Source organism: Aphis gossypii, chromosome 1 (assembly GCF_020184175.1).
Source record: "Aphis gossypii isolate Hap1 chromosome 1, ASM2018417v2, whole genome shotgun sequence".
Lineage (NCBI taxonomy): Eukaryota > Metazoa > Arthropoda > Insecta > Hemiptera > Aphididae > Aphis > Aphis gossypii.
The window spans coordinates 80,436,405-80,449,253 of record NC_065530.1 but is presented as its reverse complement, the minus strand read 5'-3'; the positions used below and the strand labels follow the sequence as shown (position 1 = coordinate 80,449,253).

Here is a 12,849-nt window from a genome sequence, read left to right as displayed (position 1 = left end):
AGATTTCATCACGATAAGTATATAATATATATATACATAATATTAAGAATATCGTACGTCCTATTTATTCATAACTATATACAATTATTACATTTGAATTTTATATAATATCATTATATCTATCACCTATGTAGGCGCATACAGAAAACACGACTCGCGGCCATTTCGCCTTTTCAATCTGTGCAACGTCAATTGAAGAAATCATTATAATATAGTATTATCGTTACACCTAAATAACATAATAAAATATTATCATAATAAAACAAGATATACGATTTAAATGTATTGCAATTTTCCCTCTAAGGCGATTTCGATACAATGATCTTTCATCTCACACGACTTGATTTGTACAACTTTTTGTACAACAATTTAACTAGTATGTATTATTATTTTAAATTTATAATATATTTTAGTAATATTTAATCCTTATTTAAATAACAGTAATTTTAAAGATGAAGTTTAATATCATTAGGTTTTTGATTATAACATATTATCATAATAATTATAAAAATCAACGATCAATTGTTTTATTTTTATTATTATACACAGTTTTAATAATATAAAATTTTATACGAAATTGATAGGAGAATGAATTGGCATTTTTTTTTTTTATTTGTATTTTTTAAGTCGAGAATACAATATTCATAGTTTTTAACATAATATTATGTTGCTTACAAAATACAAGAAAATTAGGATAATTAGTTACACACATTTTGAAGGCATCATAAAATGTTATCGTTATTTTCACATATTTTGATGTCTTGTTATGACTTATTAATTTATTATTATTGCAGCAGGAGTCGCGTGCGGTCAGTTATTTACGCGCTCGTGTACCTCTATAAAAGTCGAAACACGCCGCGCGCGCGATCGACATCATCATTGCGCCTGGCTGTACCCCACGGATACGGCGCATGTGCTCTCTATCATTCCCCTGCATATTATACGTTCGCAGCCGCGGTGCCCGTTTGTTTCCGTAATTCCTCCGAGACGAGGCGTCCGACGTTCGCCTCGGAGCTCTCTCTCTCGTTTGTTTATTTTTTTGTTTTTTTTTTTTACACTTTTTTCCCTCGGTTGTCAAAACTAAGTTCAAATAATTTTAAAAAAAAATTAAATTAAATAAAAAATATTATAAACAATTCAAAAACCGTTTGATCGCCATACAGGAAACAGGAATATTTCGACTATTGTTTTACATGTGATACTATAATATTAATAATAACCACTGGAACTGATAAATTTACTACATTATAGTCAATTTACTAAAGGCGCGCGTGTGAGTTTTTTTTTTAAACACAAAGAAGTATATAGATATAAATCGGCCGGGGTATATATACATCAATAAACATATACCATATATATGTCCATGCGATAACTTCGTACAGTCCTCAAACACCCACAAATACACGATCGCAATGTGATGACGACGACAGTGAAACTAAAAGCGTCATTATAACTTTAAGTGAGTAACATATTATTATATAAACTATATATTATATTATTATGTGGCTGCGGAAATGCAATTTGTAGTATATGCAAACAACATAATATTATCCTAAGGGTTTAAATATTATTTATAGTGCAATTCGAATGCGATTTTCTTTTTTTTTCCGATAATTAATACCTATGACACAGTTTCCATTTATACTGCGACGAACTGTGGGAGACAATGTTTCCGCGAAATAGAATATCGTAATTATCTCTGGGACTTGGTCGATATCGCGGTGTATGGACTGCAAATTTCTGCTACGCCAGACGATATTATCGTATAAACGGTGATAAAAATACGATCGAATCGACACGGATTTCCGGCGGCGCCCGTGCAATTCTTTTCCCGTGAAGTAAACAATATTATCACTATATTGGTGTCGGTTTGGTCGTGAAAATCCGTGGGCCGTGGGGTCGTGCTGCAGTATCGCGTGCGACGGTCTGTTTCGGTGCTGGGGTACGCCAAAAATGTGTAAGCGTCCGTATCCGCGTATAACGGGCGATAATAACAATATAACAATAATCTAACGACCATACTTAACGTGACGTTTTGTAAATTAAAAAATTATATACATTTTATTACGGTGTAACAAGTTATTATTACGTAAGCGTTTCGTGGGTTGTATTTTAGAACGCACACACCGGTGAGGGTGGCGGCGGGATCGCGTGCGAAGGGATTTCCGTGGAATCCGTTGTGCGCGGGTACGCCGGGTCTAGAGGGAGGGATCAATACGTGCGAAGAGGGGACCGGCGGCGGCGGTGACGTCAAGTCACGCGCTTCCCGTGACGTCACGGTACCGACGCCGCCGTGACCCGGTCACCGGGATGAATAATGATCGGCTCAAACGCCGGGCCGTTTTTACCGTGCGTGCGTATCATGTATACCTCCATGCCCGCGAGCGCTTCAAATGTTAGATGGTCGTGGTCGTTGTTCGCCGACGCCGACGCTCGGCCGTTTGCCTCTGTACAGCGCCACGTACCGAGTATATGGTAATAACTACGGTATCCTCACGCCGCGCGCGGTTGCAGACGTGGTTCGGTGGCGAGCCGGGCCGGGGCCATGGACAGGGCCGACCGCCTAGCCCGGAGCTTGGAGTTGGAGAAGGCCTACGTGCACGACACTTACCAGGAGATGTACCAGCCCTCGCAAAGGACCAAACCGTGGCCGAAGGTGACGCAGTTCCTGCACGACTTGGAGCCCGGATCACTCGTGTGTGACATCGGTGAGTATATTATGATGTTATACTATAATAATACGCCTGCAACCGCCAAAATAAATTATCACATAAATTGTGCCGCCAAACATTTATGACCAATAATACAAACATTGTTAACTGCAACGAAATTCCAGATTGTGTATACGTGACAATGGTTTTTTTTTTGTCATCAATTTCATGTGTACACGTGTAATTATATTATTTTAAGCAAGTTATTTCACGATGTATAGGTAGTGATATTAACATAAAATTATTTACAGTGTATCACTACAAACGCTCATAGAAACATACGTACCTACTTACATCACGCATGCATATTTGCCTAGGCATTCGTATAGAATTAAAAATTATCAGAATATTTCTTTAATTTTATGCTCTTTCAAATTCAAATTTGATTCTGATTAAAAATATATACACGATGTTGTCGAGCACTCGAGCGACTATAAAAATACTTGTGCTCCGTACGACCTACAAACACTATATTATAGTATATTGTATATATACTATATAGTAATAGGATTAATATTATATAAGCCGAGCTTGTTTTAACGATAAATTTAATTAACTTCCGAGATTAAATTAACTAGAATACTATGCAAATCCTAACATTTAAAAGTTATAATGTATTCATATACCTACATATTATAGGATCACGTGAGTTGTGAGACGTGATTTTGCTTAACTTATGGTGTCAAAAATATTAGATTTTAAAATCACGTGTTTTTTAACTTAAAGTTAAAAACATGAATACTGCATGCATTTAATAAATGAGAAAATATGATTCAATGTTATCTAGAGTTAGTTAATTTGAGTTATGCTTACGAAGTATATTATATAAAAAAAACTACGTCATAAACCTGCACATTGTACAGATATAACTATTTTCTATGATACTGACGACCCAGGGCCTTAGTTTTGGATTTGAACGGATGGTGAACTTTCAATACCTTTGTACCTATATATTTATACGATGACATACGCAAAATGTTATTGTTCAATAATAATAACTTGCTTGCACCAATATGTACGAGTATTTAATAGATAAATTATTATAATATGTCCTTATACTTTTTATATTTTTAATTAAGATTAATTTTATAAATTTCCTTGTTTTATATCAGGCAACTATTTAAAACAACAAATAAATAATAATTAACACTAAAATAAATAGTAGCACGTGTGGTTAAGTAGAGTAATGTAATATTGCTTAATATAAAATCACAAATTGTAATCTTGTGGAGTTGACGAGTTGTATATAATACATTGCCCAGTATTGAGTTATGTCAATGGCCTTTCGACTTGTCAGTATAAGATTCATTTTGGACACACAGTATGCGTACACTCCTGACACACAAACAGGTGAACCATAATGCTCTTTGCTAAATGAGGATATCGTTTTTTCATCACCAGTTTGTTCATGTTGACTTTTCAGCATCCTTCACCAGTTATTATTCTGTCAAAGATTATTCGATCTACTATTAATTCTCATATCCAGATAGTAGTTTTCTTGATTTATATAATGGTTTTATAAATTATTTATCGCTATCTATTTCACTTGTCTGAAATGACTTGGTAATTTATTTAGCTTTATAGGTTTAAAGAAACTATTACGTACAACAAACTTTAGCCAAAAGCAGATAAATCTATGAACAACCATAAAGATCGTCTATTTTCATTTTTATACTTTCCCAATCTGCCTTCACTAATCGTTTAAAGTTAGCTAGAACTACTGAGTAGTATTTATGATTTTTCGATTGCGATGTTTTCTGAGCATCTGTAATTTCTTCACAAATTTGAAATTTCATTTAATATTATGTCAAGTTCGGTAACAAAAACTGAGCGAATAATAATAATAATACACTCGCATATTCCACCATAGAAAAGCATAAAGATAGACAGGATAGCGCAGTTGTTCTTTCAGTATATTTTACAGTTTATTCTAATTCTGAAAATTTCCTTAGCAAATTGTTCATTATATTTAATTTGAACTTTGTTTTTTGTTCAATGTTCCTTACACGTAAGAAGTTTATTTAAATTAACATTTTAATATTTTGGATTTTGATTGTGTTTAAGTTCAATCCCATCGTCCATTAATTTTCACTCGACTTAACTGTTTTTTTAAGAGAAATGTTCATGCTCCAGTTTTTGTTGAGTTGATTGCTAGTTATTTCTGTAGTTATCTTCTATCTTATTGACCAGGCCTTAAGTTTAGACTCTACTTTTTCGAATTTATTTTCTTGTGTGCCGATGGCAGAGTAATTAGAGTTCTTAAAATGTCTTATATTTCGGTCATTAGATTCCTGCTGATGGTTGACATATTTTTTTTAATATTATAGGAGCTAAAACATTGCCTTATCATAATTCTTTTTTTGATTTTATACATCAGCTGGGTGTTCAATGAAGTGTCAAAAAAATCATTGATTGTTATACTCCTAAAATGATTATATATCTACGATATTTTGAAATTTTATACAATTTTGAATTCATTATGTATTTATGTTATGATTAACTACATCTTAAGTAGCGGATTTACTTTTTTTATTTTATTTGTATTGAAACAGTTTTTGTATAATTATGTCAAATTTAAAATTTTACCATGCCATGAATCCCCAACAAATAAAATCAACTTGTTTTCCTATAGTATTTTTTCTACTTTATGTATAAAGTGGTTGATATCATATTTTCATACAATTTATATGCAGTGCTATAGTGGAGGGTATATTCGGTATGGTATACGCCGTATATCTTCTGATCATTACGAATAAACACCGTATATCTTCTATTATATAATTATATAATAATTACAATAAATACAATAATTAGTAAAAAGTATTTAATTAAAAAAAGTTTTGTTTTTGTTTTAATTTGTTTACAATACAGTGTTTTTTATATGTACATTGTATACCAAAACACCTAATGGCGATTGGTTATAACTTATATAGTATATAGTATACTCTCTGTTTTTTTACGACTACAGCACTGTTTATATATGTATGACAAAAAAAAGTTCCTGGACAGTATTTTTTAAACTGGACGCCTTTTCCCCTGGTCTCAATAAGGCGCAACTATCTAGGTTTCTTCAATATTTTAATATTAGTATATTTTTTGCAGACCTATTCTAAAAATTCATATAATGAATAGCACCGTGAATCAATTTATAATCTAAAATTATAAATTACTTTATTAGTATTACTTTAAAATTAATTATTAATTTTATTTAAAAGACAATTCAATCAATTTATTAATATCAAACTAATAATTAAGTTATAAAATAAATTGTTTTAAATTTTAGGTTGTGGTACAGGAAAATATTTATCAACCAACCCGCATGTGTTCAAAGTAGGCGTTGATCGTTGCTTGAGGTTAACTGAAATAGCTAGAAGTCGAGACAGCGAAGTAAATATTTTACTTTTACACTTCTTATCTACATAAAAAAAAAATGTGTTGTGTCATAGTAGTATATCATTTTATTTAGAAATAATGAATATTAAATACTAAATTGTTAAATAATTGAAATTTAGGTTTTGGTGTGTGACAATCTAACCTTGCCATTCAAAGACTGTAGTTTAGATGCGGTATTATCAATAGCTGTCATTCATCATTTTTCATCAACAGAAAGACGTGTGTGTGCTTTACGAGAACTAGCCAGGGTACTTAGAATTGGTGGTCGTATAATAATTACAGTATGGGCAATGGAACGACGCCATAAAAATGTATTAAAAATTAATCTTGTAAATTTAGATTATTGCAAAAAATAATAATTGGTTTTCTTAGTTTGAATCTCAAGATGTTCTAATGCCCTGGCATAAGCCCTGTAGAAATTTCGGAAGTGAATCGACAGAATTTTCTACAACCACAACCACATCTGATGAAGAATACATAAGCACGAGAAAAAAATCTAATTCTGATTCAACAACGTTAGTATTTAATTATTAATATTGTATATATTTAAATTGGAACATAATAGATTTAAATATTATTAATACATAGGAGTACTAAAATGTGTTGCGAGAGAAAAAATAAGCGTAAGGAACAATCAAATTGGAGAAAAGGAATAACGAGTTCTCCGAGTAGTTCTAGTTTATCAAGTCCAGGAACCGAAACTTGTTATAGTTTTGTTCGGAAAGCGATACAGGTTAATTGTTATTAAGGTGATTTTAAAATATCATGTATGCGTTTAACATGGACTCGCTTTGTTACAGAAGCTTGCCGGTTCAACTAAGCGAGGTAAAGTATCATCAAAACCTTGGTTTGTTAGTTCTTGGACATCACTTTATGGTACTGAATTACCATCAGTGCTGCGTTCGGATCCCGAAGGATGTGAGACTTGCAACGAAGACGTACTTAATGTTCCTATAGAACTTAGACGAATGGAAGATTCACCAGACTCAATGCCGATTTTCAATCGAACACCTACGCATAAATCTAAAAGTTTGAGCGACATCAAAAACACTACGGAAAAACGGATGGTACGATCGAGGTCAAGTATACCGGAATTGGAGAAATCAATGCCTCTAACACATTCAAAGCCTAAATTAGTAAAACAAAAACAATCATTATGTGATGAGGATGCAGAAGAAGATAGAGATAAAGCTACTGACATGAAAGATTTGGTTAATAAGTTACCTCAATTTGATGTTTGTAGTGGTTCAAAAAGATATAGGTATAAAAGTAATGAAATTAAACAAAGATCCATGAATGAAGAACTTATGTCAGTAGAAAGACTCAAAGAAAAAGAAATCGTACAAAAGAACATTCAGAGGCAAGCATCGTTAAATGAAGAGCTTATGTATAGCACGCGTACATTGGAATCCATTAAAGATACAATACAATTGCTCAAAACAGGATTCACAAAAACATTTAAAAATCCATCCAGTCAGGTATCTGACAACATTAAAAGTGGACTTAGTAGAATGTTAGGATATAAGGAAGGTTGTGAAGAAAAGGTTAGTGATGAAAAAAAAATAGAAATGCCAGTTCCCGCATTGGTAACTACAACATGTTGTGACGGACGCAGAAGTTCCCGTGAAGATGGTTCTTCAGAAGATTCGTCAAAAGACAGTCTACAGAGTGATGCTAGTGTTGATTCTGAGGATAGTCTGAGTAGTTTAGCATCTGTTATATTTGTAAATGCGACTGGTGGATCTGACAAAACATGTTCGCCACCATTAGTCGAACAACAAGCACGAACAGCTCCATGTACGCCCACTGCTAAATCTCAGAGTCAATACAGGTCATCTTCACATCCAAACACGCCAAAAACAGCGCCTATTCATCCATCTCATTTTAAATTACCTGCTAGATTCAACTCTCAGAATGGAAATGAACCGTATCAGTTAAATTTATCGACAGAACAACAAATCGATGATAATTTGAAACCCATCAAATTATCACCCGTGAAAACAGCTATAGAAATGAAGCTTAAAAGAGAACAAGAAAAAGATCAAGAATTAGAACGTAGAGATCATGTTTGTGAAGGTGGAGATCAAAATGCACGGCCTAAAGAAAGAATTAGTGCAGAAAAGCTTAAACAAATTCAAGATCTTCTTTTAAATACTAAACCAGGTATATTCTTATCAAATACATCTTTGTCATACATAAGTTATAAAAAAAATTGTTATTTTTAGTAACTGGACGTAATCGTCTTCCAAAAGCAGATCGAACTTTTTCTGGTTTACGGGGAAGACACTTCATTAAAACAGTAGAAGAAACATTTCATCCAGAAATAGACGATATGGATAGTGATGCTGAATCCTCGTCCTCGGATTCTGTTAGCAGTGTTATAAGTGTAGTGGTGGAAGATGAACACAAAATTACAGGTAATTAATGTACATTAAAAACAATTTTTATTTTATACTCATTTTTGAAACTATCAACAACAAACCTGTAAATAAATATAGCCCTCATATACTTCTTTTTCTACGTTTTTTCTTCTTCTATTATTCTGATTTTAAAATATTTTACTTAGCAATTACCGTCGTGTCTAAGCCATAACTTTTCTTGGCGTCTTTTCCTATCAAATCTTTTTTAATACAGTTTCTATCATATGATTTTTCTCCGTGATGTATTCTAATGTGAGAAATTTAATATATTAAATTAATAAAAAAAAATATTATAAATATTATACTTCAGTACATAACCTAAGACATTTTTGTAGATATCGAATTTGATGAACCTTTCAATGTAAAAACACTTGCAAGACCTGAGGATGAATTCCCAACGGAATATATTAATTTAGAAGAATGTTCTTCAGAATCTGCCGTAATTAAAAAAGATTCGAACAATAAAGAAGATCTTAGCCCTAAAGAAGATGATAGCTCGAAAGAAGAGCCTAGCCCAAAAGAAGATCCTAGCTCGAAAAAAGATCCTAGCCCGAAAAAATATCCCAATTTAAAAGTAGACTCCGTTCCGAAAGAAGATCCCAACCCGAAAGAAGATCCCAGCCCGAAAGAAGATCCCGGTCCAAAAGAAGATCTCAGTCCAAAAGCTGATCATAGCCTAACAGAAGGACCTAGTTCAAATGAAGACCGTGACCTCAAAGAAGATCAACCTAATCCTACTAACCGATGGAGCCTGCAAGAACATCCTAACAAAGGGACGGCAGTTCGCAACAGTCCAAGTCTTGGTTCAATACCAAAACATAAAAGGGCCAGTAAGTGTTCCAAGGATGAGCTTTCAGATTTGCCAGAAACATGGGACGAGGAATGTCAAAAGCATCTCGTTGACTTTGCTGAAAGGTAAGTTTTTATGATTTTCTACTATTTTATATAATATCAAAGTTATTGATTGAGACGCTAACGATTTTTTATGTTGAAAATAAAAGATTAAACAAAGAATTGCGGGCAGCAATAGGCATGGAATCAGCAGAAGACCCAAATAAGGCACTCGACGATGTAGCAGACAAACCTGAAAAAGTTGAGCTGATGCAATATTTCCATCAGCTAATGCGACCTGATGAAATATTGTCGGACCCGTCATCTTCCGACGGACAGCTAGAAGACGAATCACTGGACTACCACCGGATCGAAATACTGGCTGGATCCGAGGCACCTCGCCGGCCCAGCATTTCTGTTGAAACGCAAGACTCTGTGGATAAGGTCCTGCGGAGCCGGGAGGGATTCCGGTCTCGGCTCTATCGTAAGTCAGTAGAGTCAGCCGAAGACCGACACGCATCCCTGGAGCTGGAGTGTGACTCAAGGCGCGACACGGTTTCCAGCAGCCAGGTATCGCTTCTTCGACCTGGTAACTCACTTGAATCTAATGACACTGCAGATACGCATACCACTACACAGAGTACGACTTCTCTGACATCGTGGAGTGACTGTAGTAAGGATACAAGGTTCGCCGATCGGAGACAGGCACGATGCGATGGCCGATCATCGTCAGAAGAAACAGATCCTAGGCGGGCCGCCGTCCTAGTCCGCCAGCACGCAGCTGTTGAGATTCCAGAAATGTCCAAGAGTGACGACACGTGTAGCTTATCCACCTCACAAGAATCTCTATCTGAACACGGTGGCGGATCTATAACATTCCACAGGTACTACCATGTGTTTAGGGAAGGTGAACTCGACCAGCTGATCGAGAAACATGCCGATAATTTACACATTATTTCTTCGTATTATGACCAATCAAATTGGTGCGTTGTCGCTGAAAAGGTACAGGTGTGGACTATTTAAAAAATAATGATCTGTTGGAAAAGAAAATATTTCAAGACTATGATTTTTAAAATAATTTCAAAACCGTATAGGTGGGTATTCAAACATCAAAGTATCAAACCTATTCGACTTTAGGACATGTGAGTCAAATAATAATTTTTCAATATTATTGTAGATATTGTTAGTGGTGTAGCTATTGAAGAGATAACTGTCTCAATTTCTTCAGGGCATAAACATTTTTTCGAGACTTACAACACTATTTTAGTGACAAAGAGTATAATTTCTATTATTTTAACCTTTAGGGGTGAAAAAATATTTTGCCTCGGCGCACTTTTATGTGTAACTGATGTAGTGATGGGTATACATTACATTTATATAAGATGTAATGAATAAATGATCTATTCACATATATAATATAAATAATATTTCATATATATTGTTTTCGAATTATACGAAGATACATTTTTCATTTGATGTTGTGGTGTTTTTAGCTCATTATTTACATATAATATATTATAATAATTCGTTTTTGATATCCAACTATAATATACCTATATAACTACGTTACATAAGCTGCTTAGCTTTATTTAAATAGATATTATGTCTAGTTTCCATGTTAAAAGTTGAATATACAATGTACAAATAAAATGTTTATTCGAACCTATATTACAGATAAATTTAAAGTCATTTTTCTAAGTTACTATTGCTTAACCATAACTATAGTTATATTGGTAGTCTATACTTGACCATTTTCGGAGGATATGAAGATATCATATTCACTCCACCAATTGATTATGTGTCGTTGTCATTTGCTGTAAAATTTCTATTTGTTTTAATTAATCTTGAGTTTTTGAGTTTATTGTCCATTATGGCTCACTCTTAAAATAATCAATGTTCCGCCTCTGTAGTTAATTCTGGATGTAAAACCTAACAAATAGACAATGATGTTATATTTTTTGTATTTTTACTAATACAATTTAATATGACGCATAGTTTATAAAATAACTTATAAGTGTAGGTATAAACAAACATTAAACAAATTTACTATGTACCTATTATAAACACTTTTTTACCATTAATTAATTAGAAAAATTTGAAATTAAAACAAGTGCCTGTTTTAAATTTGTCTCAATTTTAAAGTACATTATCAAGTCATTGCACACAAATATAAAAATAATAATGCTGATATTGTTTCAATATGTAAATTATTATATAGTACCTAATAATATATAAGATCATATCATAAATCAAAGTATGACAGAAAACAAAATAATACGAATAAAACATTTGTACTAAACGTAAATTTATTTATATTAAATCAAAATATTTCCAAATAATTCATAACAATTATAAAATGCTTTTAATTTAATTCAATAACGTTTCTATTTTTTCATCTAATTGTCAAAAAAAGTTGAGTATATTATTATACACAACAAATGTTCGACATTTCTTTGTACGTATCTAATATTTATTAGGTATCTTATATGTTATACACTTATTATGATTTAATTTAAAATAAAATATAAAGTAAACATTACAAACACCATATTTTTAAAATTTACTACGCCAGCACCACTTTCTATGAAATTAATTTCTTATAACAATCAACATTGTATACACATACAAATAAATTTAATTAGGTACTTAATTAATATTGTCAAAGTTTAATTGCACTTACTAAACACTAAAAATGAATTTAATTATTTATAATTTAATTCTTTGACAAATGACTGAGAACAACGGTGTTATTAATTTATTGTTATTATCGTTATATTTTTATTGTCAATAAAACGGCCTAAATCATATTAATAATATCCATAATCTACATGTTAAACATTTTAATAATCATTTTAATTTTATATCTGTCTTCCAGCTATATAAATATTCATTTTATTCTTATAGTGACAGTCATTATCTTAATAGTAACGTACAAAAAAATATGCAAAACAAATTTGATCGTTTTACATATTTTGTGCCTATAACATAGTTTGAGTGATGTTATTGTGAATTGAATACCGGGCTCTTTGATTCAGACTTATACTGCCATTAATTTATAGTTGTTACTAGGTGTAAGATATAAATATATACTGTGACTAATAATTATTATGATATTATATTAATTATAAATATATAAATGTAAGAATATAGCTATAGTAGATACAGGATGTATTAGACCTTCGAGGTGATAAAAAACAACAATTAATTATTTAGCTGAATGTATAGTTTAAACATTTTACTTGAATTATTACATGTTAAGAGTACATGGTATAAATGTTTGAATTTTTTTTTCGAACATTAACTTATATTCTCAAAACGTTTCTTTATTAATTGTTTATCTACTGTGATTATGACTTAGGATTATTAATTTAATAATATATTTATTATTATTATTATTATAATTATTATTATTATTAATATCTATATGTGAACGAATTTATACCTTTGGACTGCATTTTAACTTTAAATCTATTGTAATATTGAATCGTGTTTTT

At 32.1% G+C, this 12,849-nt stretch overlaps 1 protein-coding gene across 2 annotated transcripts; it reads left to right on the top strand.

Moving 5' to 3' along the window:
- The first annotated feature begins 824 nt into the window (after positions 1 to 824).
- Positions 825 to 12,849, top strand: LOC114129672 (serine-rich adhesin for platelets). 2 transcript variants are annotated; one of them, XM_027994470.2, is made up of 10 exons: positions 825 to 1,459; positions 2,515 to 2,708; positions 5,995 to 6,098; positions 6,224 to 6,415; positions 6,477 to 6,619; positions 6,693 to 6,837; positions 6,908 to 8,267; positions 8,330 to 8,521; positions 8,860 to 9,439; positions 9,526 to 12,849. In XM_027994470.2, the coding sequence occupies exons 2-10, from the start codon at positions 2,546 to 2,548 to the stop codon at positions 10,376 to 10,378; spliced, it is 3,732 nt and encodes a 1,243-aa protein (XP_027850271.2). In that variant the 5' UTR covers positions 825 to 1,459; positions 2,515 to 2,545; the 3' UTR covers positions 10,379 to 12,849. The 2 variants fall into 2 exon arrangements, with proteins under 2 accessions (XP_027850271.2, XP_027850270.2); XM_027994469.2 differs by having other exon boundaries at positions 827 to 1,459; positions 6,905 to 8,267.

Excerpts from the sequence above, each read along its gene's own strand:
- LOC114129672 (XM_027994469.2), top strand. The coding sequence starts at position 2,546 with ATGGACAGGGCCGACCGCCTAGCCCGGAGCTTGGAGTTGGAGAAGGCC. Across the intron at positions 2,709-5,994 it reads ATCACTCGTGTGTGACATCG|GTTGTGGTACAGGAAAATAT; the intron begins GTGAGTATATTA and ends TTTAAATTTTAG. Across the intron at positions 9,440-9,525 it reads CTCGTTGACTTTGCTGAAAG|ATTAAACAAAGAATTGCGGG; the intron begins GTAAGTTTTTAT and ends TGAAAATAAAAG.